Source organism: Hesperophylax consimilis, chromosome 25 (genome assembly GCF_061612785.1).
Source record: "Hesperophylax consimilis isolate HC1 chromosome 25, BYU_Hcon_1.0, whole genome shotgun sequence".
Taxonomy (NCBI): domain Eukaryota; kingdom Metazoa; phylum Arthropoda; class Insecta; order Trichoptera; family Limnephilidae; genus Hesperophylax; species Hesperophylax consimilis.
In genome coordinates this window covers 7,417,047-7,443,875 of record NC_142860.1, presented here as the reverse complement: position 1 = coordinate 7,443,875, position 26,829 = coordinate 7,417,047, and the positions used below count along the sequence as shown (strand labels likewise).

Sequence of the window (26,829 nt, the reverse complement as noted above, 5' to 3'; positions counted from 1 at the left end):
GCACAGTGTCTGCATAAGATATGATATTGGGAGCGTGAACATTTTATTTACATAGATATTAAAAAGGATTGAACCAATGACAGTTCCTTGTGGTATGCCAAAACATGCGGTTTCGGGTTCGCTTAAGGTATTATTTATTTTGACATATTGGAGTCTATCTTTTAAATAACTTTGGAACCATGATGGCGCTATTCCATCTATTTCAATTTGCTTTAGTTTATCTGTGAGTTTTGAATGCGATATGCTATTGATCGCCTTGCGGAGCTCAATGAAGATATCAAGATATTCACATTATTGTTAATTTTGCAATTTTTGGCAATTCTCTGAAGAAATATGAATATGTTTGGAGCCTTTTCTCTTCTAATGTTTCGAAACATGTAATGATGGTACAAAAATTGGAACAAAAAAAATTACTTCAAATTTATTTATTTGAATGAAGAATTATAAATTTGTTCTTTACATAATTTTATATCACATACAAGCACATTACTATGAATACAATTTTATTTTAAAACACCGACATCTTAAATATGCTGCTTTTGTAATGTAGTAATATTGTTTATTTCAGTAAAGTCGTGATTATCTTTGGATAAATATGCAGACCTGTGATTTGCAAACTATAAACTACAATTTAATTGAATATACGGAGCATAAATAATATTATATAGATGGGCCCTTATAAAATTAAAATAATAAAGAAAAACAATGAAGTGGACCTCAGTTTTGTAAAAGGTAAAAAAATATTCAGTTTGAACAAAATGCAATAATTTGTTTTAAATTTTTGGTGGGAATTGAACCCGTAATCTTCCAACTTTAAGTCACTTGTGTTTGTATTAGATTAAATCAGATAAGTCCTTAAAAATTTTGCTGCTTTAACCAATAAAACTGAGCAATCCCTATGTAAAGATTGATTCTCAATTCCAATGTCACCAATGCAGCTGCAATAAATCTTCTGCTGAGCGTAAATAATTATTATTACTCGGCATTCATTCAGTTTTCGCCTGAGTTTTGAATGGGTTCAACTTATAATGACTCGAGCACAAAGGAACCGGTGTCCTAAAACCAATTTGATCATAAGAGCTGGAATATGCTGTCAAAAAATTTGAACTGAGATTTTTTCAATTTTTGAGAAGTAGCTTTCTGCAGTTAGACCTTATGAAAATAGCCTTGTAATTTACTATAAAACTGCTGAAAAGATAAACCGGTGAAGGTGTATTTAGAGCCTGTCTTGTGTTCTCAAAGTAAGCTCACCTTCCTTAGTGATGAAATTCATCAAACCTTTTCAATTATCGAAATTCTTTCTTGATCTGATAATCAATTTCGCCGGCCCATCTGTGGCTTAGGTCTAACGTGAATTGGCGACATCAGTTTTCTTTCTAATCAGTATACATGATTCTAGGGATTTTCTGTTCATTGCATAAAACGGTTATAAAAATAAGACTGCAAAAGTTGAGTCATAACATAATATTCAGACCATATTTTTAAAAGTAGTAATGTATGTACTAACAATAACAATTTTCGTAGATTACTGATATATTTTACATAAGATTTTTACATTGATTAATGAACATATTATTCCATAATAATAATATACATCTGTTACGCAGGGATGTTTCACAGAAAATCAAATGTAACACTGTCATCATTAGTCAGTCATTTTGTTTTTTTTTTGACATTTGAAAGGTCCCCGTTAACCTCTTGAATGTCGAAGCAAAATGCAGAACTACAAGAAAAATTACCTCAATTAGTTTTGCTTAAATATTGGAATAAAAAATACGATTTATAAATACATATATATATCATGTTTATATATCAAGGCATTTCCCCAAAATAGCTAACTTTATCTAAAAAAAAAAATCCCATTTGAGAGATGGCTGTCAAAAAAAATATATATACATAAACTGTTGTATAATTTCTTCATACACCAGAATACATACCACTACAACTATAGCTACACACAAAACAGTAATCATAAGGTTTTTTCAAAAAAATAATAATCTTTATACTCCATTAAAAATTTTAAAATTCTCATTTTTTGAGAAGCCGTCGAACGAAAATGAATTTTGATGTGCACAGATAAAATGTTTGCTAGACAGTCAGAGAGGCTACATTCGTGAAATAAAAAGTAGCAACTACAATGTTATTAGCGCAAGCAATTCTAATTTTGTTCTCTATAGACTCTATAGAAACGGTGTACCGTTGTCAAAGCATAGAGTTTAAAATCACATCATAAAAAATTCCAGCATGGATGATATTAGAGCGCTAGCATGTGAGCGAGCGCCAATCACAGTCGTAAAAAATGTCACTCACATGTGAACGAAAACCATTAGACTGGCTAACCTTACAAATACCAAAAAAACAAATTTGCTCTGTTTAACCATTTAATGAGAATGTTACATTTTATTTTTTGTTAAACACCCCATCCTTAATAGTCTTCCCGCTAGTATAGTCCCAAATTATAGATTTGATAGAAGCAATAAATAGTAACTTCAGAAAATATTTTTAATTGAATAATATATCAGACTCATATTACGTGTAATTTTAAATCCATAATCTCAAATTTTTAAATACACATTTATAAAAAACTAACTCTACTAAATTAGGTTATAATATAATATTTATACTGAGATTACATGTCGCCCTTGAGGTGATTTTTCACAAAAACGGCGCTTTACAAATTATCCAATTATTATTATTATTATTAGTTATGACAATATCTCCATTTACGTGTAGTTATGACAGTATTATCTCCATTTTAAAATATGTGTACAGGCATTTAGAATAAAAATTAAATAAATAAAATACTGATTTTAAAATGAAGACATACGTATAGGGCAAGTTGAAAGTTTGCTTAGAAATTATAATAAATTAGAGATTATAGAAAGTTAGAGGAAACGAAGGGCGAACTGAAATCAAAATGTCTTGTATTTTACAACCCCACTTGCCCTGAACACAAAACGATGAATAAAATATAATATACAATATACCATATTACAACAACTGATGTCACGTAAGTTTTTAGATTCTCACGGCCAAAAGCATTTTTGTTGTTTGTTTTTGGGGTGTTATGCCGTGTTGCGCTAACTCCTTCTTTAGCCGATGATGGATAGCCCCTGATGATGGACACTGCAACGCTGTCCGAAACGTCGGCTAAAGAAGGAGTTAGCGCAACACGGCATAACACCCCAAAAACAAACAACAAAAACTGATGTCACATTCGATATGCGTAAAATAAACACTGTGGAGTCTTTTCTAACCAATGGCAGAAATTTGTTGACATTGGTAGACATTCTGAAGGCTGGAAAAATATGCTGGGTGTTTTTTTTAACCAATAGCGTATATAGTTAAAAATATTGGTTTAAATTGAATTGACTAACATTTTGCTAAATCCCCGTGTAATGTTAGCGATTGCTAAGTTTGGATTGGTGAAAGAGATTGTCAAAGTTTTGTTCTCGAATGATATGACAAATGTAGTTTCTTAATCTTTTTTTGTCAGGTCAAGTCAATAGATGGCAGGTGTCAGTGCAATAATATCCTATATAAATATACCCAATAAAACATATTAACTAAAATACATTGAGATTAACAACAATTATTTATTTAAAAGATCTTGTTAAAATACATGATACAATAATTGATATTTTAACCCCTCAGAAATTTTTTTTCCCTTTTGGGAACAGCTCATATGGTCTCATAGAAAACGCTGTGTCTCCTTTAATATCATGGTTAGAAATATGATGTAAGAAAGAGAAAACACCACACTTTATATTCAAATCTAGAAGTTAACAACGGAATAATTCAAATGTACCTATGAAACCGAAGGTTCCAACCACAATTTGAGAAAAATTTATGAAACTTTGTGAATATTTTATCAATCATTTTCATATGAAAAAAAAATGAGGTGACAGTAATGTTAATAATCATAGTTTATAATTGCATTCAAAATATTAATATTTCAAAAAATATAATTTCTAATAATTAAATTCATCACCTTTCGAAAACAGTTTTTAGTTTTCGGATACATTCAGAAATATTCCATTTATGTATTTGGATTTTATTGCAAAGCGGAAATACACACAAAATGTGTACCCAACCTTCTGACAGCGTCTTTAAGAAATATAACGGTCTATTTGCCTGAGGGGTTAAAACATATTATGTATAGATTTAAATTATTTACAATACGTAGTCCAAATTTACGTGCAAAATAATGATTATTGTAAAGATCCTGTGATGTTCATAGACAAATCAATAATAATATAATCATGAAGCCTCATTCACACGAGATTTTCAGCTTTCAGATTTCTGGTGTTGAAATTGAAACTAACAACCCATATATTATTATGTATATGTCTAGACACTGTTACATTGGAGTGTTTCAAACATTATTATATTTGATGACCAACGAATCGACGATTAGAACTATTTTGAACTTTTGAAATTTTAATGTTCCCGTTTAAACGATAATTCTCGGCACATTTCACCTTTCGATCAAATTTAATCAGCTGACTTAGCAGACATGCTGTTATGCCTGTCAGCTTATCACAACCTGATTCAAAGTTGAAACGGGCCGAGAGTCGGCGATTAACAGAGACCTTTCAAATGTCGAAAATTCAAAATGGCACTGAATCAAATCATCAAATTTGGAGTTTGAAATACCCTAAGCTAAGCCGTCAGACTTTGGTTGTAATAATAAATTTTCAGGTAGACAAAGTTTATAGTGTGAAGATGACAAAATTCAATAATTAAAATAATAAAATCACCAAGTTACGACTCCCGATGCAAATTCCTCAAAAGATTGTCAAAATTGCAAGGCGCTAAAAAAAATCTTTGTGTGAATAAGGCCTCAGAATAATTCTATCAACTATTTTGACATGTTCAGTCAGATAATTAAATCAGTTATATTTCAAAACAAATGTTGTAATTTCTCTTTTCTCCATACATTTGAATCGCTCACCGTATCATCATTTGGTGCACAATAAAAATCGAAACATGAATTTCAATCGCATTTGTACACTAAGTTTTGTCAACAGAAAAGAATTCTGTATAAGTAGTTAAAAAAAAACAACGGGATAAGTAATAAAATAAATAGTTATTTGGCTTACAAAAAGATTCTTCAATTCTTCATAGTGACCAGCTGCTGACCATGTCTGGATATCTCAAGTCAGTCCGACAGTAGAACTTGTTAAGTCACTTTTTGTCTTCTCTCCCTCGTTTCCGGGCCTCTTCAGGTTCCCTATTAATATTAACAAATCCCTTTTTGCAGCCCCTGCCTTAACCCGGCTCACAATGCTATTTTAGTTATTTATTCATTTATATCAAAAGCCAATTGTTTCAATAAAATTCAACATGATAAAATGTATTGACTAGTCTCATATTTCCTTGCAAGATAATATATGTATTGTAGTGGCAAATTTTGCATAAATCACTTACAAATTTAAAGAAACTCCATTCTTCCTTTTGCACCCAGCACTGTATTATTTAATAAATTGTATATTAATCTGTGCAATTTAAAGTCATCATTTGAGTAATGTTAATTTTGTTATTTAAATTTTTGAAATAGGTACCTAATGGATGAAGTAGTAAATTTAAGTTCATCAACTTACTTAAAAATGGACATCACCAATCAATTTTCTTTGGTAATAGCTTTACATATTCTTTTAACAACGAACTAGCACACATTTTCTCATGCATTATTTTCACATACAGTTACCAGTCGCTTTTGGCAATTAATCTGACAATTTTGCTAATGTGGATACCGAATCTGAAATTTTTGCTAATACGGAAACCGAATCTTTCAAAATTCGAATCATGATTTGCTAGTGCGGAAACTGAATCTGATATTCTTTTGTTAATATGAAAACCAATTCTGACATTATGCTAAAGTGGAAATCGAATCTGAAATTTTTATTTGCTATCTAAGTTGGCAGTCCAATACATTTCAGTATCTAATCTGCACTTAACTCAATATTATCAGATAAAATTTTGCAAGCAGTAACTTTAAGATGTACGAAACGGAATAAGATGGAGACAAAATGTCATGGATCCACTTCTTCAGATCACACAAATGACTAATCCACAAACAATATCCGAATTCCGATCCGAACATGATAATAATTTAATGGATATGCTTACGAACAACTAGATAACTCATTCACGGTTCGTGGAACCGAACAAACGGAACCAAAGTCATGGGAATTTGCCCATTGTCATAGGGTATATGGTTAGCCACAACGACATTCGCAGCTAAGCACTTAAGGTTCACGTGCTTGAGGAGAAGCACATCATTCAGAGGATTGGTTTGTATGAGATAAGCGGGGGAATCACCAAACTTGTTGGGTTGATCGACGTGTGCGTCGTATTCCAGGAGAAGGTGGATTAGCTGGAAATAAATTAAATAATTATAATATGTTCTCACAGCACAACGCATTCTGCACATCGCTGCACACGTCAGGACAGTGGGTAGATTACACTAATGGTATAAGCTAAAAGTCATCTACAATAATGCTTATCGCCAACTATTCTGCCTACTGAGATACTGCAAGGAAATGCCCCTGGAGAGACAAGTGCGCTCTTTCAGAGCACTTCTCTGCCACCGCAGACTACGCAAATCCAAGAATACCATCATCACCACCATAGCTGCCAGGATGGAGTACCCCCTGATGGCCCGAAAGGAGATGATCAAATATCCTACATAAAGACTGTTTGTATAATTCATATTTAATATTTTTTCATTCCTTTTCTATTCTAGGTATTGTTATTTCGCTTATTTCGTCTATTTTATTACAATAAATAATTATTATTGTTACACAGCGTTCACATTGCAGCTAAGAAATTCTAACTGGAATTGTAATTACCTTATTGGAGAAGTTGTAAGGTATTGAGGCAACATGCAGAGGAGTTGACTTGGACTCATTCTTTGCATTGACATTGGAGCCGCAATCCAGCAGTAGCTTGGCCACTCCCCAGTCCGGGAAGATGGGCTGAAAACACAATCGTTTATCCATAATTTTCTCATATTAAATAATTAAATCTATTTGTCTTCTTATATCACATGAGGAAAAGGCTGTCACAGGCAGGATTTCCGGAAAATGAAATTCGGGACTGAAGTGCACAAAGTTACCCTTCCCCGGCCGGAAAATCCATCAAACTTTAGTTCCCATAATATGGTGAAATCTATTCAGAGAGAATAGCCATAGATATTAAATTCTAAAATATGATCTTCCATTTTTTCACACATTGAATCTTTTCAGTAAGTGACATCACGCAAATTTTATAAAACCTTATAAATATAATCTACCTAAGATACTTATTTTTATTGGTATTTCTTTTACTAAAAGTAAAAGAAATACCAATGCATCTGTAACTGAATTAAATACCGGAAATTTGATTATAACTGACAATCAATCAATTGCATGTCATACTAATCAATATTTTGCATCTGTTGGATCAAATCTAGCAAAAAAAATTTTATTAGAAACCCAGAAAACGGAAGACTCTTTAGCATCGACAATTGAAACAAAGGAACAATCTTTTTCATTTAATATTAAACCAACTACTGTAGAAGAGGTCTTAAAAATAATCAACGGCCTTAATACTACACATGCAAAGGGTCCAGATAGTCTAAATACACAAATACTAAAAAAAACTAAAAATCAGATTTCTGCTCCGCTATCATATATTTACAACTTAAGTTTTGCATCAGGAATATTTCCTGATCACTTCAAAAAATCAATAATTGTCCCAATTCACAAAAGTGGACCTAAATCTCTTGTAGAAAACTATAGGCCAATATCACTATTAAGCGCGATATCCAAAGTCATTGAAAAGCTTTTCAAAACTAGGTTAAACGAATATGTGGAGAAACATAACATTCTAAGTCCTAACCAATACGGCTTTCGGTCGGGTAAGGGAACGGATGATGCCATCGCATGTCTCACTGAAACTATTGCAGGGAATATGAACCATGGCAAGAAAACTATTGCCCTTTTCCTGGACCTGGCCAAGGCATTTGACACTATATCTCATAAAATTCTTTTACAGAGACTTAGAAATATCGGAATAAAGGGAAAAGCTTTTCGATGGATAGAAAGTTATATATCTAATAGATTTCAACAAACCAGAATTAACGAGGCTATTAGCACTTCACTAAAATACACTTTTGGGGTACCACAAGGAAGTACACTTGGGCCCCTTCTCTTTATTATATACATAAACGAACTTTGTAACCAACACATTGGTGGCAAAATTATCACGTTCGCTGACGATACAGTTATTTTGTTTGAAGGAGATGATTGGATAGAAACACACCACCTTGCGAACACAGGTATAAACAGAGTAAAACAGTGGCTAGACAGTAATTTGCTTACACTAAACATACAAAAAACAAAATATCTCACATTTAGCGCTACCCTTGCAGGTCAACCCAAAACACCTCATCACCTCACAATACATAATATTAAGTGTAGCCTTGGAAATAATAACCATACTTGTAAATGCGAAACCCTTGAATGTGTTAAATCTATTAAATATTTAGGTATAATAGTGGATAACCATCTTAAATGGAAACAACAAATTGAAAACACAGCTAATAAAGTCCGCAAGCTTATTTATATATTTATAGCATTGCGGGAAATTATAAAAACTCAAGACATTAAAAAAATATACTACGGGCTCTGTAACTCCGTCATAACCTACGGTTGCATTGGATGGGGTGGAACAGGATTAACAATATTATACCCGCTACTGAAGGCACAGAAATCCATTCTACGCGTCATTATGAAGAAACCCTTCAGATACTCGAGCGACGCTCTCTTCAAGGAGTTTAATGTGCTTGATGTTCGACAGTGTTACATAAAAAAAATAACAATCTGCGTCCACAAAAATAAAAACAAAACGATAACAGTCGATCATAATCATCACACCAGAAGTAAGAGCAGAAACGACCTTTCTATTCCAACTAGCAATACTGCGGCTTATCAAAAAGTTTTCTCATACCTGGGACCAAAAATATACAACAAAATCCCCTCTCAATTTAAACTATGTGAATTATCAGCCTTCGGTACTAAAATTACTAAATGGTTATTAGACTTAGGTAGGACAGATTCCGAAAAATTATTAAAAAACGTAGTCTGAGTTGATTTCCTCGATTTTGTATTTTGTATTTACCTAAAAAATATTTTTTTTATTTTTCTTTCTTACATTGATATATTATATTTTTATTTTATATTTTACATGTACCTATCTGGATTTTATTGTTCATTACTGCTAAATTGTATTTTCCTAAAAAAATATTTTCTTTCTATTTTTCTTTCTTACATTTATATGTTATATTTTAATTTTATTTTATATTTTACATGTACCTACCTGGAATTATGTACACGCAACCTGCCAATTTGACTGTCCTAAAACGGGAAACTTCCTAGTTGGACAGTCAAAGCTTCCTTTTATATTTGTATATCTTGTATGTAATAAATGTAATAATAATAAATAAAATAAATAAATAAAAATAAATACGCAACCACGATTTTACACTATTTCTAACTTTGTCAGATGCCCTTCAATTGATATTTTACTAAAAGCAGCATTAAAAATTTAAAAATAATATTATTATTCTCCCTCTCTTCTTTTCCCCTTCTCTGTTTGCTTCACAAAACTCAAATAATGAGGTTGCCATAGAACCACAACTACTTTTATTTACTCAAGCGATTTTTGGCATAATGTGCCAAATGAACCTAAAAATATGGGATAGACGGCGAAAATTAGGTTTCCATCTTGGGGAATGATATGAATTAAATAATACGGTAAATGTATATTACATACAAACAATGGCTCGAGTGGTTATATAATGTCATACACATAAAACAATGGGTAGTGCAAAGGTACTTAACCTTTTCTCTGCGGGAGACGCACGCCTGCGACGCACTGTACATGCCCTGTACGCGGGTGGCACATCTGTGCGACGCAAAGTTTCTTCGGCGTTATGGGTATGAAACATGCTTGAGCACGGTAAAACTTATACTCTTAAAAAATCTCACATCTTTACACTACTGACATCTTACGATATTTATCCATAATACGTATCCTTATCATCGATACAAAGATTTGAAGGGATCTTCCAACTCAGAGCGAAAAATGAATCAGTTTAAATTCTTCCCGCGTCTTTACACACGTTATTGCGCAGGCGCATTTTATAAGATTCTCAAACAGAGACGCTCGCCGTGTAGATTACATTGTTTTATCGAATTATTGTTTGCTTTTTCGTGGATATGAACTATTTTAATTACAGTGTACATTAAATCTGATTTATCATATTTTAAAATAAGTTCAGTTACATACATTCATTCAAACTATTGAAGAAATATAAAATTTCGTCAGTGTTAGATTATTTTCAAATAAAGATACGTGGTTAAAACTTTTTTATAGTGAAAAATCAAGTGTAAAGTTGTACAAGTTTGACTTTTTATCAATTCTTGAAAGTATTTTTATTGCCAAAATACAAAATGTCGGGTCGTGGTCTTAATGACGAAGAAATATTTGGTGCTACTTTAGAAATAGATTCAGATTTTGAAATTAGTGACAGTGACGTCGATAATAATTGCGAAGCTGCTGAAATACATGAAAGCCATGATTCTGCCGTTATGCGTTGAGAACTGTTTCAAAATCACGATAAAAAATTATATTGAGTGATACATATTTACGGTGACATAATAACAGAAAAATTATTTCATTATTTTTGTAAATTTAAGTGTAGTTATTTTTTATTATATGAACCTTTTTAAGTGTGTCAATATTTCATGTATCCAGTCAAACGCGACATCGCACCCATAAATCAACCACTTACATCGCACCACAGTTGAAGAGCTCTACTCCGGCATGTTTATAATCATGTGTATCGTTAACCTTGAAATAAACATGGCCGCCCGGGCATACCATATCAGTTACATTATGAATATATACTTCGAATTTTTATCAAGCCCCATTGATGTTCGGATTGTTTATTTATACTTGAAAAGATAATTCAAGACATAAGCGACGTATTTTTTAAAACAAATTTTAAAATCCATGCGTGATTATTGTTTAAAGTCATAAATTAGATTGATAATAAATAGCCCCGCGTGTGAACGAAGTGATACAAATTAATGACGCATAGAAAAGGTTAAGGCGCATGCTCTCGTTTGAATGAGTTACATGTTTGTTTAGAGAACCCAAGGAGGTGTTAATAGCTAATGACAAATGACTACCTAGGGGGGATACTAAACTTACTCTTACATCCATATCCTCTGCGAAGTAGGTGCTCTTAATGACGTTGAGGCGGGACACGGACAAGTGCAGGAGGGTGTCTCCTGTGTAGGAACTCCGCACATTCATAGCCACCAGGTTAGTTACCAGCTCTTTAGTCTACAATACAAAATTATATTACAGTGAAACTCTCTTGAAGTTTTCCAGTGATCAAACAAAATAATTTCCAGTATTGTACATATAATTATAAGTATTATGTATTTTTGAATTCTATAGGTAAAATTAATAAAAAATATTTAATTGTTTCTGGCTACAACAATATCAATACTTTCATATTTTTTCAATTATAGTAAACACAAAAATCTCAAGCTGCCACTGTGTAACTCGCGTAATCTGCTTCAACAAAGTTGTACATTTTATAACTGTTGAAAAGGGGTACATTTCAGGTACCTACATTGTGACACTAGTTTAGGTTTATGGTGGATTCACTGCTTAACTTTTAATTGAAATAAGTATGCATGGAGCAGCTGGCTATTGTCCTGTCTATGCGGACAATGCGGCCGGACTCGGTAGTGGGGGGTGAGACACTATCCTGCGGAGATAGCTTGCCCATCTATCTCTGGGAAAATGTCTTGGTTCATAGATCTGTCCTCCAAACTACTGTTCCCACTAGGACAATGGGTCTGGAGCTGGGAGAAGACGGTACTGTCCTGTCCTCATGTGAACCCACCATGAGCAATTAAATTGAACCATTGAAATCTTCACACACTGACCTGTATTGCATCCATTCACAAATAGAACAAATTTGAATGGAGGGGCAAAACCTATACACTAGAGACATCTCTTGGAGAACTTTATAAACTAGCAACACAGCTCGAATCGTAACTATCACAAGTGACTTTAATGTGTTACCTTGAGTCTGGTCTCGGGAGTGGTGGCAGTGGCCAGCAAAAGGAAGATGAGGTGCGTGATGCACTTGAGGGTGCGGTCAAACATCTCCGACTGCTTCTTGTACACAGGTCTGATGTCCAGGATAGTGCGTGTTTCTATTCACACAAAATATAAAATATTTATAAATGATGTTGAAAAATAAAAAAAATTTTAACTACATAGTAATTCTGTGAACAGTAAGTAGACCTAGCGTGCAAAAAAGTATGATTCTAATATTCTCTTATTTAATTAATCAAAATCAAAATTTCCTCTGAAATCATAAGATTTGTAAGAAGGTACTTAAATACCTACCTACTTAATTATAAACCATATATGTATTACATGTAACATTTTTTTAAATTTCAAATAAGGAATTAAACAAGTTGTCCAAAGAAACTTCACTATCCTAGTGACAATTTTTTTTCAAAACTTCTTCAGGCAGTCCAACTAAAAACGAGAATTTCAATTTCAAAAAAGAATTTTTTACAGAAACATGGAAACAGAATGAACACACAAATTTACGGACAGACAAATTGCAAAACGGTTGAGTTAAAACATGACTTCGCTAAGCTCAGTCAACTGACAGTACAGTCCATGATAGCTTTTTGTTTGACAAGCCCCCAAAGGATACACAAACTCCAACAGCTCGGGGGTCTTTGGAGCAGAGAAAGGACGGTTACCTCGAGAGAGTTTCCTCTTGGGGTAAGAATAACCTAGTCGAATTTAATGTTTCAAAGACCCAATCATGTCTGATTTGTCTAAAAGGGATCGAAATGACAATCTAGTCTCGCACAACGGAAGCAATCTTCCCAACATGCCTTCCATTGATATGCTGAGTGTAACTCTAAGTGGCCAGCTCAGTCACGGAGGTTCCATCGAAGCCATAGTCAAGCTAGCCTCACAGAAGGTGGGGCAGAACCCGCAGATACTTTAATCGTTCGTTTGAGAGATTCCCCTATCTTAACAGGCAGATTGCAATCTTTAGAGCACAGGCATCAGGTAGGTATGCCGTCTGTTCTACCAGTATTACAATGGAAGATGCTGCGAGGAACTAGAGTCATTGATCCCTTCGGCACCGGTGCACCATCGGGATACACGCCAAACTGGCGCCCAACATTTGTACACGCTTGACATTTATCACATGATAACGGGTCACTTCCACGACTCGTTCTTCAGTTCAACAGCACGGCTATGTAACGATTTCTGGCCTCTGTGTTTCCTCCCTCCCACAACATAGGTCTCTTCAATATAGCCTATGGCCTAGTTCTAATAACATAGGCACTAAGGAAAATTATTTTCCTCAGGGCCTCCTGTGTGAAGTTAATGTAGTAAAAAAAAAATTGAATCATGGAGAAATGGGCTAACCTTTGAGAGTTTCAGTGAGCATATTGAAGGTGTTGACTACGTCGCAGAAGCGCGGCAGGTACCTCGTGTCCATGAAATCATCGGCCGTGAGGTCAAGCCGGCCCACCTTTAGGTCGATCATGATCTTCACAATGGCCTGAGCCGAGTAGCAGGTATCTGCAAGCAAACAGGGCAATTTAATCATCACCAAAACAAAATCACTCATTCCTAACACACTCATAACTCAATCATTTATTATTATTTTTACCTGTGTATAAAATGGAGTCTCTTTCGATCCTTATGGATAGGGCCCACATCCACAGGTCAATGCAGCGCTGATAGCGCAAGGCATCAGCGTAAGATGCACCCCTGGAAACATTAGAGGAAACTTTAAAAATACTTACTTACTAAAATGACCTCACTTTGAGGGACTTTGAATAACCATAATTCATAGATAGACAATATTGACTGTCATACAAATGAACACTGTTTCCTATACTCCACACATCTCCTGGGATGATGAACATTTCAAAGCTGTCCGATGGGAGGTGGATATAGGTACCACCGCCCCGGGAACAATTTATTGGACAACCAACACCTCTGGCATAAGTCATCCCGAGTGGTTCGCTACGTTTGGTGACTTAGCAGGGATGCCTGGGATCATGGGGTGAAGTTTGTCCACGTCTTGGTGGCGTATGCATCTACCCATTAACAGGCCGGATCAAGAGAGACCTCTTCAATTGGACTCTTTCGACCCATTGACTGGCATCGCAGTGGGAGGAATGGATTCGTACCTCCATCATTTTTGGACGCACTGACCACCAAATTCCTACCCATCCCTCAAATTATTTTTCTCAAATTATTTATCCTGTGTGGAGTTACTGTTAAAAGAAGAAAAAAACACTTCAACTCCTGCCAGTTTACTGCTGCTTCCATCCAGTTCTTTATTCGTCTTGACTCACCTGTACATCAATCTGAAAACTGTGTCCTTGTGCGCAATGCCCAGTACCCGCTCACAGATGAGCAGTGACTGGATGCGCATGGCGTCAATGTCCGTAGAGATAACGTCCAACTCCGCCTCCGAGGTGAACTCCACAGCTTGGCGATACGCCACGCGGGGAGGCATGTGGGGGCGCTTGGCTGGGAAACAAAATAACAGTAAAAATTATTAAATTGAAAGATATCATTTCAACTTCCTTCCCTTATCCTATTCGGGTCGGGGGCCCCACGCCTCGACAAGACGCCTCCCAGTGTCGCTGTCTTGAGCTACTTTGGCGGCATCCATCCATACTAGGCCTGGCGTCACCTCGCACAGCCTGTGAAGTTGCTTCCCAAACCAATTTCCTCATCTATAAATCCTACGTTGCTCTTTTCCATAATTATATATATTTTTCCTTAGATCTAAAGGAATTTCACCATATCACTGAGACTGCACCAGAGATTAGCGACCTAGCAAAAAGATACATAATGAATATAATGTTGTAAGTAATAAAAAGTTGTTTTAAAACTAAAATCATAATTTAAGCAAAACACTTCCTATTTTTATATAAAAAAGTAATAATATTTTAATAACAACTTAAAACATGATAATTTCAGAAAAAACCTATTAATTCTTGCAAAATACTACTCCGTACAAATTTGGTATTAACAAATCTCATAAGATTTGCACGCTTGCACGATTTACCGCTTAAGCTCCACAAGCATGTTTTGTAGGAACTATTTCTTAGAACAGAAAATCCCATAGTGCTGAATTGAGAAACCACATATGGAATTCATTTCAGACAGTATTAATACAGACAGGTGGATTTATTAGTACGGAATTTGAATAGCGTGCTGAAAAGTGATGTAAAATTACAATACATGTTTGTCTTATTTTTATCTTTTTAACGGGAGTTCAAGAATTGTGCCCACATCACGAAGCACTACAATTGCAGTTTTGACCTTATACATTAATTTTGCCTTTGGATATTACTTCTAGTGGGCTCCTACGGGCTAAAGAAAACCCCCATTGCTCCCAACTTAGTGAGCGGTGGCAAACTGAACGTCTTCCCTCTGGAAAGGCACTCAGAATTGGGTCTTCTGGAATTCTGGACATGTGATGAAGCCACCTCAATTATGATTTTTCAAGAAGGAGTAGCAGAGGTCTTGTTCAATGTTTAGCTTATTTCGGATGGTCGAGCTTGTTGAGAGTTGAAAGAAAACGGAAGATATAATAAGAAAGATGGAAGTTAGTTTGCCTATGTAATGAGGTGTGCTGTTTCGTATTCTGTTTGCTATCCTCCAGTGTTGCATGGCGTACATTATGTCATTGAAGTCATCCAGCAAGGTTGATCCTGAAATAACAAATTCAAATCATTTTTCATACAATAAAATCGTCTAGAGAGAAGTATTATTTAGTTGAAAATTTATATGACATGAAAGAAGAGAGCATAAAACAAAATTATACATTTTTGGTGTCATTCATTGATTGTGATGACTGTGATTTTTTTCTGGGAACTTTATCTTCAATCTTTGTGAAAATACATTTACATACTTATTTTGTATATCTATGACTATCTACAGTATCAGTATCTATCTACATAATCGATTTCCAAAATAAGGAAGAACATGCTCTCTTGCAAATTGATACTCATACAGCAATTACAATAAAAAATCACAGAACTAAGCAGTCACTTATTTTATGCCCATATTGAAATAAATAAATTCATTCATTTTTATTAGTACCTAAAAAGTTTTTCAATGTTAGAAGCACCTTAACTAATAAAACATAAAAATTATCGAAGGAAGCAAACACTTTGTGGCTTGACATTATTACACAAATGAAAAAATATCTTTGTTTTAAACCACTTTATTACATTTATAGACGTCGACCGGTTTCGGTTGAACTCAACCTTCATCAGGACAGTACAAATATAAACTAAAATATAATACAGAGGAAGATTATTAAGTAAACAATAAAGAAAGAGAAAGTATATAAATGTGAGGGAGAGAGCATCAGGGCAGCGGAGTAGGTAGTGGGGTCGGGGAGGGGTGGGGATTACCCAGGGAGAAAGGAAACATCTTTAAAATAGGGCTTTTAGTGAGTTCTATCTGTTTGTTTAAAATTGGGTAATTATTTTTATTTTTACTTGCTTTTGAGATTTCCAATGATTCTAGATTATTGAGACGTATTCCTATTTTATTTTTATGTAGTATTTGAACTCCTGTCGTTCTATTAAATGTATGATTAGTGTTAATTAGGTGTTCGGCGAATTCTGAAAAACCGGTATTTTTTAAACACCTGACATGTTCTTTTACTCGAATATTTACATTACGCGCGGTTTTACCAATATATATTGCCGGGCAATCGTTGCAATTAAGTTTGTAGATCCCAGAGTGGCTAAACGTATCTTCTTTATCTTTACAATTATTTAAAAATTTGGCTAAGTTATTATTAGTATAGAAGGCCGGCCTAATTTCTGATGGAAGTTTAGATGTGCAAAGGGAAGAGAATTTACTTATGAACAAAATTCTACGCCATTGGGTAGTTAAATTATTATTATTAATAGTTGGTAGAGCATTATACAGGGTGTATCGGCACTAACCCGACAAACTTTAACCAGCTATTCCTTAGCACATTTGGAGTAAAAAATGTTATGGGCACTTTGCTGTCCGGTAGCATTTTTTTTTCAATTAAAAATAAAAAAAATTAAAATTTCCACACTACATCACTGTCATTGGCATTGCGTTTCGTGTTAAACAGCTGTTATAAGCAAGTATGTCAAAAAGCGTCTTCGCTCTTTCGCACACACTAAATAATAATAGTTAAAAATGAGACGAATGGTGCCGTACTATTTCGTTGTGACTGAAAACGTGCGCCAATATAGGTACACACGTGCATTATTCAACGGAATTCGAATAAAATATTTGCCAGATGGGTTTTCAAACTCTGTCAAAGGATAAAACAGTGGTGACATGTGGTGAAAATATGAATAATAAATTTTTTATTAAAAAAAAACGTTACCGGACAGCAAAGTGCACATAAGATTTTTTACTCCAAATATGCTAAGGAATAGCTGGTTAAAGTTTGTCGGGTACGTGCCGATACACCCTGTATAGAAATTTATTTGTTGCGATTCGGCGAAGTTTTTTTGAAAGGATTTTATCAATAAGATCAGATTGATAACCGTTGTTATTAGCTATTTGTTTTATTGTAAGGAGTTCGTTAGAAAAATTATTATTAGATAATGGGATGGTGACTAGCCGGTGGATCATGCTGTGAAAGGAGGAATGTTTATGTGAGATAGGGTGATTGGAGGTATTATGGATTACGGTGTCAGTAAATGTAGGTTTTCTAAAAATGTTGAAGTTAATTCTATTTTTAACGATAGACAAAGAAAGATCTAGAAAGTTTAAGCTGGAATTTATGCCCATCTCTAATGTGAACTGGATTTGTGAGTGGAAGGAATTAAGGAGTGTCAGGAAAGTGTTTAACTGGCGCTCTGTGCCCGTCCAAATACAAAAAATGTCATCCACATAACGTTTCCACAAGAGAATATTTTTTAATAATGGGGAATTACATGCAAATATTTTATTTTCTATATTATCCATAAAGATATCAGCTAGTACAGGGCTAGTAGGAGCGCCCATTGGTAGACCAGATCGTTGTTGGAAAACAACATCATTAAATTTAAAGTAATTTTGGTTTAAACACAGGTTAAAAAGGCGAGTAAGATCGTTAGAGAAGTCATTAGGTAAATTGGAACTATTTAGTAAGTTAGCTATTAAAGATTTACATTCTATTATAGGTATATTAGGGAACAAATTGACAACATCAAAAGAAATAAGTTTAGAATTAGCTGGGAGTACTAGATCCTTCAAATCGTTCACTAGTTCCATAGAGTTCTTAATTGTGTATTTGGGGAAAAACACATTGGCATTATTGAATACATTGGTTACAAATGAGGCTAATTTAAAAGTAGGGGAATTACAGCAGGAAACAACGGGTCTAATGGGACTATTGTGTTTATGAATTTTTAGGAATCCATATAGTCTAGGTATTTTAGGATTTTTAGTCTGAAATTTAACTTGATCATATGATGAATCCACGAATATTTGGTTTTTACAGTCTTTTAAAGCATTTTTCACATTTTGTTGGAATTTATTAGTGGGGTCTGAAGGCAATATTTCAAAAGCATCATTATTTAAAAAGTCTTCAATTTTGCAGTTATATTCTGCTCTGGGCATAATTATTACAGTATTGCCTTTATCTGCCCTTGTTATCACTAGGTTATCATTCTTTAACTTATTTCGAACAGCTCTTGCGTGTAGGGTTTCCGAATTAAAAGAAGGGAGATTTGTGGGTATCAAATCCTTTAGCCTTTCTGCACTTTTGTATAGGAAAGTACTTGGAGCCTTATGTAGCGCGGTTTCGACATCTACTGCAACATTTTCAATGGCGTCATTATAGTCACGTTTGGTATAGTGAAGGTTGTATTTCAATCCCTTTGCCAAGAGAGACATCTCCTGTGGGTGAAACTGTGTGGACGAAAGATTTTTTACGCGGTCGTAAAATTTTTTTGGTGGTAGTAATACAGTTGTTTTATTTATAGATTTTTTTTGTTCACAAAGAGTTTTTAATTTTTTTCCTGACACTCCTTAATTCCTTCCACTCACAAATCCAGTTCACATTAGAGATGGGCATAAATTCCAGCTTAAACTTTCTAGATCTTTCTTTGTCTATCGTTAAAAATAGAATTAACTTCAACATTTTTAGAAAACCTACATTTACTGACACCGTAATCCATAATACCTCCAATCACCCTATCTCACATAAACATTCCTCCTTTCACAGCATGATCCACCGGCTAGTCACCATCCCATTATCTAATAATAATTTTTCTAACGAACTCCTTACAATAAAACAAATAGCTAATAACAACGGTTATCAATCTGATCTTATTGATTTTTTTTTTAAAGAAATCTTTATTAATAACATAGACGGCAAAGCCACCGTTTCACAGGATGACCACGTGCGCACAATGCGCAGAGTTTCATTATTTGGAAAAAAGGATACAGGCACCATGAATATGGTGGTAACTTGCCATCCCGAGGTACGGAAGGCCCTTATTGACAGTGGATACTGCTTCTTGGGGTGGAATGCTTGTCGTGTCCGGGACTACCTAGGAGCCACGCGTTGCTACAAATGCCACTTATATGGGCACATTAGTAAATCCTGTTCCCAGGAATCTATCACTTGCCGTCACTGTGCCCAACCTGGACACGACTTTGAGAATTGCCCCAAGAAAACAGCACCCGGTACCTGTGCAACATGTACCAAATTCAAAAAGCCGGCAAATCATCCCACTGGTGACAGATCCTGCCCAGCCCTACGGGCTGCAGTGGAGACTCAAGTAAAAATGACGGACTATGGCCTGTAACCCCCTTCTCCAAATAGGTCAGATCAACCTGCAGAGGTCCAGAGCCGCCACACTGGAGTCACTGCAGACAATGTCTGACCTAAAAATCGACATTTTGCTTATTCAGGAGCAATACACCTGGTTTGGTAAGACACCGATAAATCCACCAGGTCTGGTGCTCGAAGTAGGCACCTCTCCAGGGGCGGGTATCCTGGTTAACTCTTCTGTGATCAGCCCCCTCCTTCTGGTGGGACTGTCGAACGAGTACCAGACCTGCGTATCTATTAGATTTGGCGAAACTGAGATCTTCTTGATCTCAGTATACTTTAAGTATGGGAACCCGGTTGAACCGCATATCTTGAGCCTGACGCGCGCTCTTCACGCGCTTAAAGGTCGTAACATAGTTATAGGAGGAGACTTTAACGCTCGCTCCCCGATATGGTTCGATCATGCTGTAAGCTATAGGACGGAACGATCAGACGCCGTAGAAGATCTAATTGCGGCGCAAGGTCTTATTGTATTAAATGAGCCTAACTCACTATACACTTTTTCGAATACCCTCGGGGAGAGCAACATAGATCTAACTCTTTGCTCTGGATCTGTTGCGGCCAAGATATCGCATTGGAAGGTACATGAATGCGCAATAGCCTCCGATCATAGGCTCATTACATTTACTGTGGGTGTCAAAAAGACCGGAACTCCGAGATCCTCCTGGAATTTCAAAACCACAATGGCGAATTGGGATAAATTTGGGGAGGCGCTACGCGACACTTTAAGGGGATTCTATGACGTAGCAGCAAGAGATCCGGAAAACTTGGGGAACTTTTTCAATGCAGCCGTAGTGTCAGCTGCCGAGTCCTCTTTGGGAAGAGCAAACCCAAGGAGGTCTACAAGGAATCCTTGGTGGTCGCCTGAGCTGACTCTGCTGAAGGGAGCCTACAAGAAGGCCTACAGGGCCTTGGGCGCTACCAAACGAGGCAGCTTTACGGAGGAGGAGATCGCTGCTCGCATGGAGCGCCTCAGGGCTGCACGTAGAACCTTCAAGTTAGCAGTCCTCTCAGCAAAACGAGCTAATTGGCATAATTGGGTTAAAGATATAGGGAACGCCAACCCGTGGGAAATCCACAGCGCCGTTGAAAAATCCGGAAAAGGCTCTGAACGGTATCTTTCGAGTGTAATTTCAAATTTTGAGGGTAGGGACGTTGAGACAGTGGACGTGGAAACCACTCTCAATACACTTCTGGGAAAGTTAGTCCCATTAGACTCAGTAATTGGGGAAAGCGACCACCATAAACAGATAAGAAATCTGTCAAGGATTCCACCGAGAACCCTCTCCCAGGAGGATAAGATGCGAATAACTAGAGAAGAGATGGATACTATAATTAAGGGTTTGGGTCCTAAGAAGGCACCTGGGCATGACAGAATCAACGGTATAATCGTGAAGAAAGTATGGCTCTATGCCCAGGAGGAGTTCCTGCAGGTCATGGAGACGTGTTTGCGAAGAGGAATTTTCCCTTCGGTATGGAAGAGGGGTATGCTCAAGATTATACCAAAGGGATCTGACAAACCACGCTCTGATGTCAAGGCTTACCGTCCGATAACACTGCTGCCTATAATGGGTAAGGTACTGGAAAAAATAATCAGAGAACGCCTGCGCCGAACACTCACCCCTCCCACCCCGTGTCAGTTCGGTTTTGTTCCCGGTAAATCTACAGAGCATGCCCTTATGCATGCGCTTGAATGGGTGAAGGTTCGACCTGAGAAGTATGTCGTGGGGATCTTTCTTGATATCACAGGTGCCTTCGATCATGCGTGGTGGCCGATGATGCTCAACAAACTCAAAAGTAGAAGCTGCCCTCCGTGGCTTTTTAAAATTTGCTCAGACTTTTTCAATAATAGAACCATAATCCTCACCTTTGGGGACTTTGTCATCGAACGTGAGGTGGACATGGGTTGCCCACAGGGATCAGTTCTGGCCCCTGAATTCTGGAACATAAAGTTTGATGACTCCTCCAGGTTACCCTTGCCTGCGGGATGCATCATGGTCGACTACGCTGATGACAAGTTTTTCTTGGTTGCGGGGAACAGTAGGAGAGAGCTTGAACGAAAGGCAGGTGAAGGTTTAAACATGATCCTCCAATGGGGAGAGAGAAATAGACTGAACTTCGCTCCCCAAAAAACCATGGGTCTCCTGATGAAAGGTTTTCTCAGCAGAGAGAGAAACCCAATCATCAAAATGGGAGACTCCAAAATCAAGTTCGTAGAGACAGTAAAATATCTTGGAGTTACTCTAGATCGATCGTCCTCCTTCTTAGCCCACGTTAAGAAAGTCTCCACTGAGGCCCAGGCCCTTTTTCTGAAGCTGAGGAGAATCTCCACTACGGAATGGGGATTGAGGACACCAGCGATCCGTCTCCTATACAGGGGGGTTTTTGTGGCGCAAGTCACTTATGCCGCCTGCGTCTGGGAACATCGTCTGGATAATGCCCTTATACTCTTGGCTCTCAAGAGGGGCCAGCGAACTCCCTTGTTGGCACTTTCTGGAGCCTATAGAACAGTCGCTTCGGACGCACTTCCAGTGTTGGCAGGTGTCCTGCCAATCGATCTAGAGATTAGGGAAGTGCTTACAAAGAAAAAGCTGACTAGGGGCCTCCCGGCCAACCACCTCGGTGTAATTATTACACCAGGCGGTGCCGGGACCCTACCCAGTCGACTTAAACAAATGCGAGAGCTGTCACTCAAAGAGTGGCAATCTCGGTGGGATAGGTCGAATATGGGAAGATGGACCTTCTCCTTCTTCCCATCAATTAAACTCAGAATGGAAGGGGCTTTCATCAAACCAGACCACTATATGGTTCAACTGTTGTCCGGACATGGGGAATTCAGGGGGAGACTTCACAGACTCTCCCTGTCACCCCATCCCAACTGCGCCTGTGGCAATACGGACCAAACCGCCGAGCACATTCTGTGGCACTGCGAGATAATGACGGATGCGAGGGATGAATTACTGAGAGGCCTAGATGTAATCACGAGACCGGTTTGGAACGCCGATCTCGTTTCGAACAAGACAAATTTCGAATGTCTGAGGAAGTATGTTAAGTCATGGGTTGAGAGATGGCCAGCTTTGAGAGTCGCTGACTAGAGTAAAATCAATCATAACCTGGTGTACTTGCTCCTGACTTCCTTGACCATGATTTGTATACTCTTTTACACCCTCGCCAGATTTTGCTGATAATTGTTCTTCACCCAGCTCAGATGATAAACACCAGACCCAGGAGCTGCAGCTCCCATCTTTGTGGATACCTTGGAATGACAAATAATATATATATTATTATTATTTTTTATTTTTTTTGCTATGGAAATTGTAGCTTCTACCAATTCTCAATTTCTCTTTCATACTTTTGTTTTATTTTTGCTTCATAATTTTCTTTATAGTTTCCTCACATTTCTCTTCTGCTTTCTTTTCTTATATTTTGTTATTCAGGTTATACACCCATATAGAAGACATCTTTAGGGGCAACACGAGTCCGGGATGAAACTGAACATCAATGTTCTGTCAATGTCTATTTTCCCCACAAGGGGGTGGATAAACCTCGTCCCCTCATACGGCCAACGGACAGACCCCGGAAACAGGATATCCACAAACCTGACGCGCCTCCCCCGAGGACAGTAGCAGGTTTGAGGGATGGTCGGTCGACCTTAGGGGATCTTCCTCCCCGCCTCCGACGACTCGACGCATCTCTCCCTAGGGTCTTCGGGTATCCACTCCCCCATCTCCCAATTACACTTTCTTCAGGGCACCACCGAGAAATCGGCTAAGGGGAGCGGTCCCCTGACTTCGTAACCGATCAACCCAATCACCAACTGACTCGCCTCGGGACCGCCGAAAAGAATGTGGATTATTCCTCTCCGGACCAGCACCAGATGTTTTTCGTTTATACTTTTGTTTTCTCTAAATTACTATGCACATACTATGTAGACAAACAGTCTACACCAGTTGTTTTTATTTTTGTATTTATTTTTTTCCCCTTCTACTAACATAGAAACAGAGGCAAGTACTCTACTAACAAACTAACATTGTACACAGTAAGCACTCGCAGACTGCTTCCCTAAAAACGTATGCGGGGACATTCGAGGTTTAGCTTCGTTCTTATTAAATGTAGAGTCGTTCTTAACAAAAAAATTAGCGTCCTTGCAAGAGCCCTGAAGGGGTAACCATAAGTTACCTATACCGGGGCGGGTAAGTGGTGGGATCCTCGAATGATCTTATTGATAAAATCCTTTCAAAAAAACTTCGCCGAATCGCAACAAATAAATTTCTATATAATGCTCTACCAACTATTAATAATAATAATTTAACTACCCAATGGCGTAGAATTTTGTTCATAAGTAAATTCTCTTCCCTTTGCACATCTAAACTTCCATCAGAAATTAGGCCGGCCTTCTATACTAATAATAACTTAGCCAAATTTTTAAATAATTGTAAAGATAAAGAAGATACGTTTAGCCACTCTGGGATCTACAAACTTAATTGCAACGATTGCCCGGCAATATATATTGGTAAAACCGCGCGTAATGTAAATATTCGAGTAAAAGAACATGTCAGGTGTTTAAAAAATACCGGTTTTTCAGAATTCGCCGAACACCTAATTAACACTAATCATACATTTAATAGAACGACAGGAGTTCAAATACTACATAAAAATAAAATAGGAATACGTCTCAATAATCTAGAATCATTGGAAATCTCAAAAGCAAGTAAAAATAAAAATAATTACCCAATTTTAAACAAACAGATAGAACTCACTAAAAGCCCTATTTTAAAGATGTTTCCTTTCTCCCTGGGTAATCCCCACCCCTCCCCGACCCCACTACCTACTCCGCTGCCCTGATGCTCTCTCCCTCACATTTATATACTTTCTCTTTCTTTATTGTTTACTTAATAATCTTCCTCTGTATTATATTTTAGTTTATATTTGTACTGTCCTGATGAAGGTTGAGTTCAACCGAAACCGGTCGACGTCTATAAATGTAATAAAGTGGTTTAAAACAAAGATATTTTTTCATTTGTGTAATAAAACATAGTTTCATATTAAATTTTTTGTCAGTGTTTTTATAAAAGGAAAAATAAATAAAACTAAAAAATACCAAAACAAAAAAGTTTGTTCACACTACAAAACGTAAAAACATATTCCATCATTTCCTCTAGTATTGCATCAAAGAAACAACGAAAGATTTATGACCGTGATATATTAAAAGTCGTATCTTCTCCAAGCTTAAGACCCGGCATTCCGAATTTCTACCGAACTATAACAAGTTTCCCTTGAACACATGAAATATATGTTATTCTTTAAGATAATCTTCATACATTTGTTAAGCTAAAAAAGTAAATTCGTGTTGTAAAGAGAAATATCATTAATATTCAAATGAAATTTTTAGTAAGTATAAAATAAATATACGAGTTACATTTAATATAAAATTAACAAACAATAATGATATCTCACAGGTTGAGAATTACCGGCATTTTAAATAACGGTCCGTGCCAAAATCCAAATTCACATCCACTGAGATGAAAAGTTTATTTATCAAGTGCCAAACTCCAATTCACCTATGGTGCCAATGTCCCGCTCTGCTGGGAATAAGGCTCAGATACCTGGGAAGACACAGTGTGGAACCAGAAGACATCGCCACATATCCAATGACAGCCCTGGTGAACTTCATTAAAGGGACCGGGTTACTGGCAAGGGAATGAGGTAAAATGGGAGATAGTACAATGGGCCTATGGCCTAAGTGCTCGCGGGGAACTTAAGTAAACCGCCTCCGACTTAAAAAAAAAAAAAAAAAAAAAAAAGTGCCAAACTAACCACGGCCGCTGTTCTTCAACTCTTACTACGTGTAGCCGTTAAATGCATGGCGACTTTTGTTAATTACATGTCACATGGAGACTTTATAAAAAAAGGTTGTTTTCAATAGTTGTCAACTAGCAAATGTAAGAGATCGTAAATTTAAATTTGCTTATATTTAAACGACTATGGTAACCCTATACAAACCCTATGAAAACTAATAGAGGTGGGCGTTGCCCATTTCACAATTCGAAAAACGGTATGCTGGGCCTTAAACAATCTAATAAAAGTGTTTATCTGAAGTGACCTGCCAGGTAAATATGTTTTCAGTGTCTGTTTAATAATTAAATAGAGCTTAGGATGTCAGATATGTACAGTCTCCTTAAGATGATTTTTCACAAAAATGACGCTACAGAAATTATTCATAAACTGAACTTCAAGGAAACTGTGCAATATGTGGAAGAAAGAACCGAATATCGGTAACTTACCAATCAACTCGTGCGCATCTGCCATACGTTCTTGGCTATAATGGATGCGCCCTGTCAACAGAGAGAATATTTGCGTAGCCCCCTTGAGGCAGGCAGTTTGGAGAGCATCATCGCCAGAGCGAGAAACCGCGTAGGGGTCCGCGCCATTGTCCAACAGCAACTTTGTGGTCTCCACTCTGTAAACACATGCAGGATTAACTAACGACGTCCCGCGGGTCGGTAAGCAATCCACATAAACCGAACGCTGCAAGACCCTGCGCAGACCACAGGCTCAATTGAAGTTTCAAATTATTATATGACAGATCAATCATCCATCTACAGTACAAGATTTACCATTCTAACATTTGGGAATGGGACACTATTTTAACAATGGGACACATTTAAACATTTGGGAAGATAGGTATACAAAAAGGTTAAGCTTATTTAAAGGGTAATTAAAAATTATATCTAGTGTTTTAGAAATTTCCTTCAATAGCACCATTCCTCTTGTCAGGCTATACTGTGCTAGAACATCTGTTCTACCGTGTGGTATCTTGAAAAAATCATAACAATGACTACAACTATAGATTTCAAGCACGTATAAGCCAT

General features: G+C 36.7%; 1 protein-coding gene across 2 annotated transcripts in view; it reads right to left on the bottom strand.

Annotated features, from left to right (window-relative positions):
* Positions 1-1,904: 1,904 nt before the first annotated feature.
* The window catches only part of m-cup (ankyrin repeat protein mann-cup), a 37,020-nt gene continuing 12,095 nt past the window's right edge, over positions 1,905-26,829 (bottom strand). Inside the window, exons 5-13 of one of the 2 annotated variants that reach the window (XM_089646961.1) lie at positions 26,242-26,417; positions 15,750-15,845; positions 14,475-14,652; positions 13,781-13,881; positions 13,534-13,689; positions 12,151-12,284; positions 11,263-11,397; positions 6,855-6,980; positions 1,905-6,379 (exon numbers count right to left, since the gene is read on the bottom strand). In XM_089646961.1, the coding sequence (XP_089503087.1) occupies positions 6,152-6,379; positions 6,855-6,980; positions 11,263-11,397; positions 12,151-12,284; positions 13,534-13,689; positions 13,781-13,881; positions 14,475-14,652; positions 15,750-15,845; positions 26,242-26,417 (1,330 nt within the window). In that variant the 3' untranslated portion in view covers positions 1,905-6,151. The remainder of the gene's footprint in view (positions 6,380-6,854; positions 6,981-11,262; positions 11,398-12,150; positions 12,285-13,533; positions 13,690-13,780; positions 13,882-14,474; positions 14,653-15,749; positions 15,846-26,241; positions 26,418-26,829) is intronic. The other variant, XM_089646962.1, reaches the window with a different exon arrangement.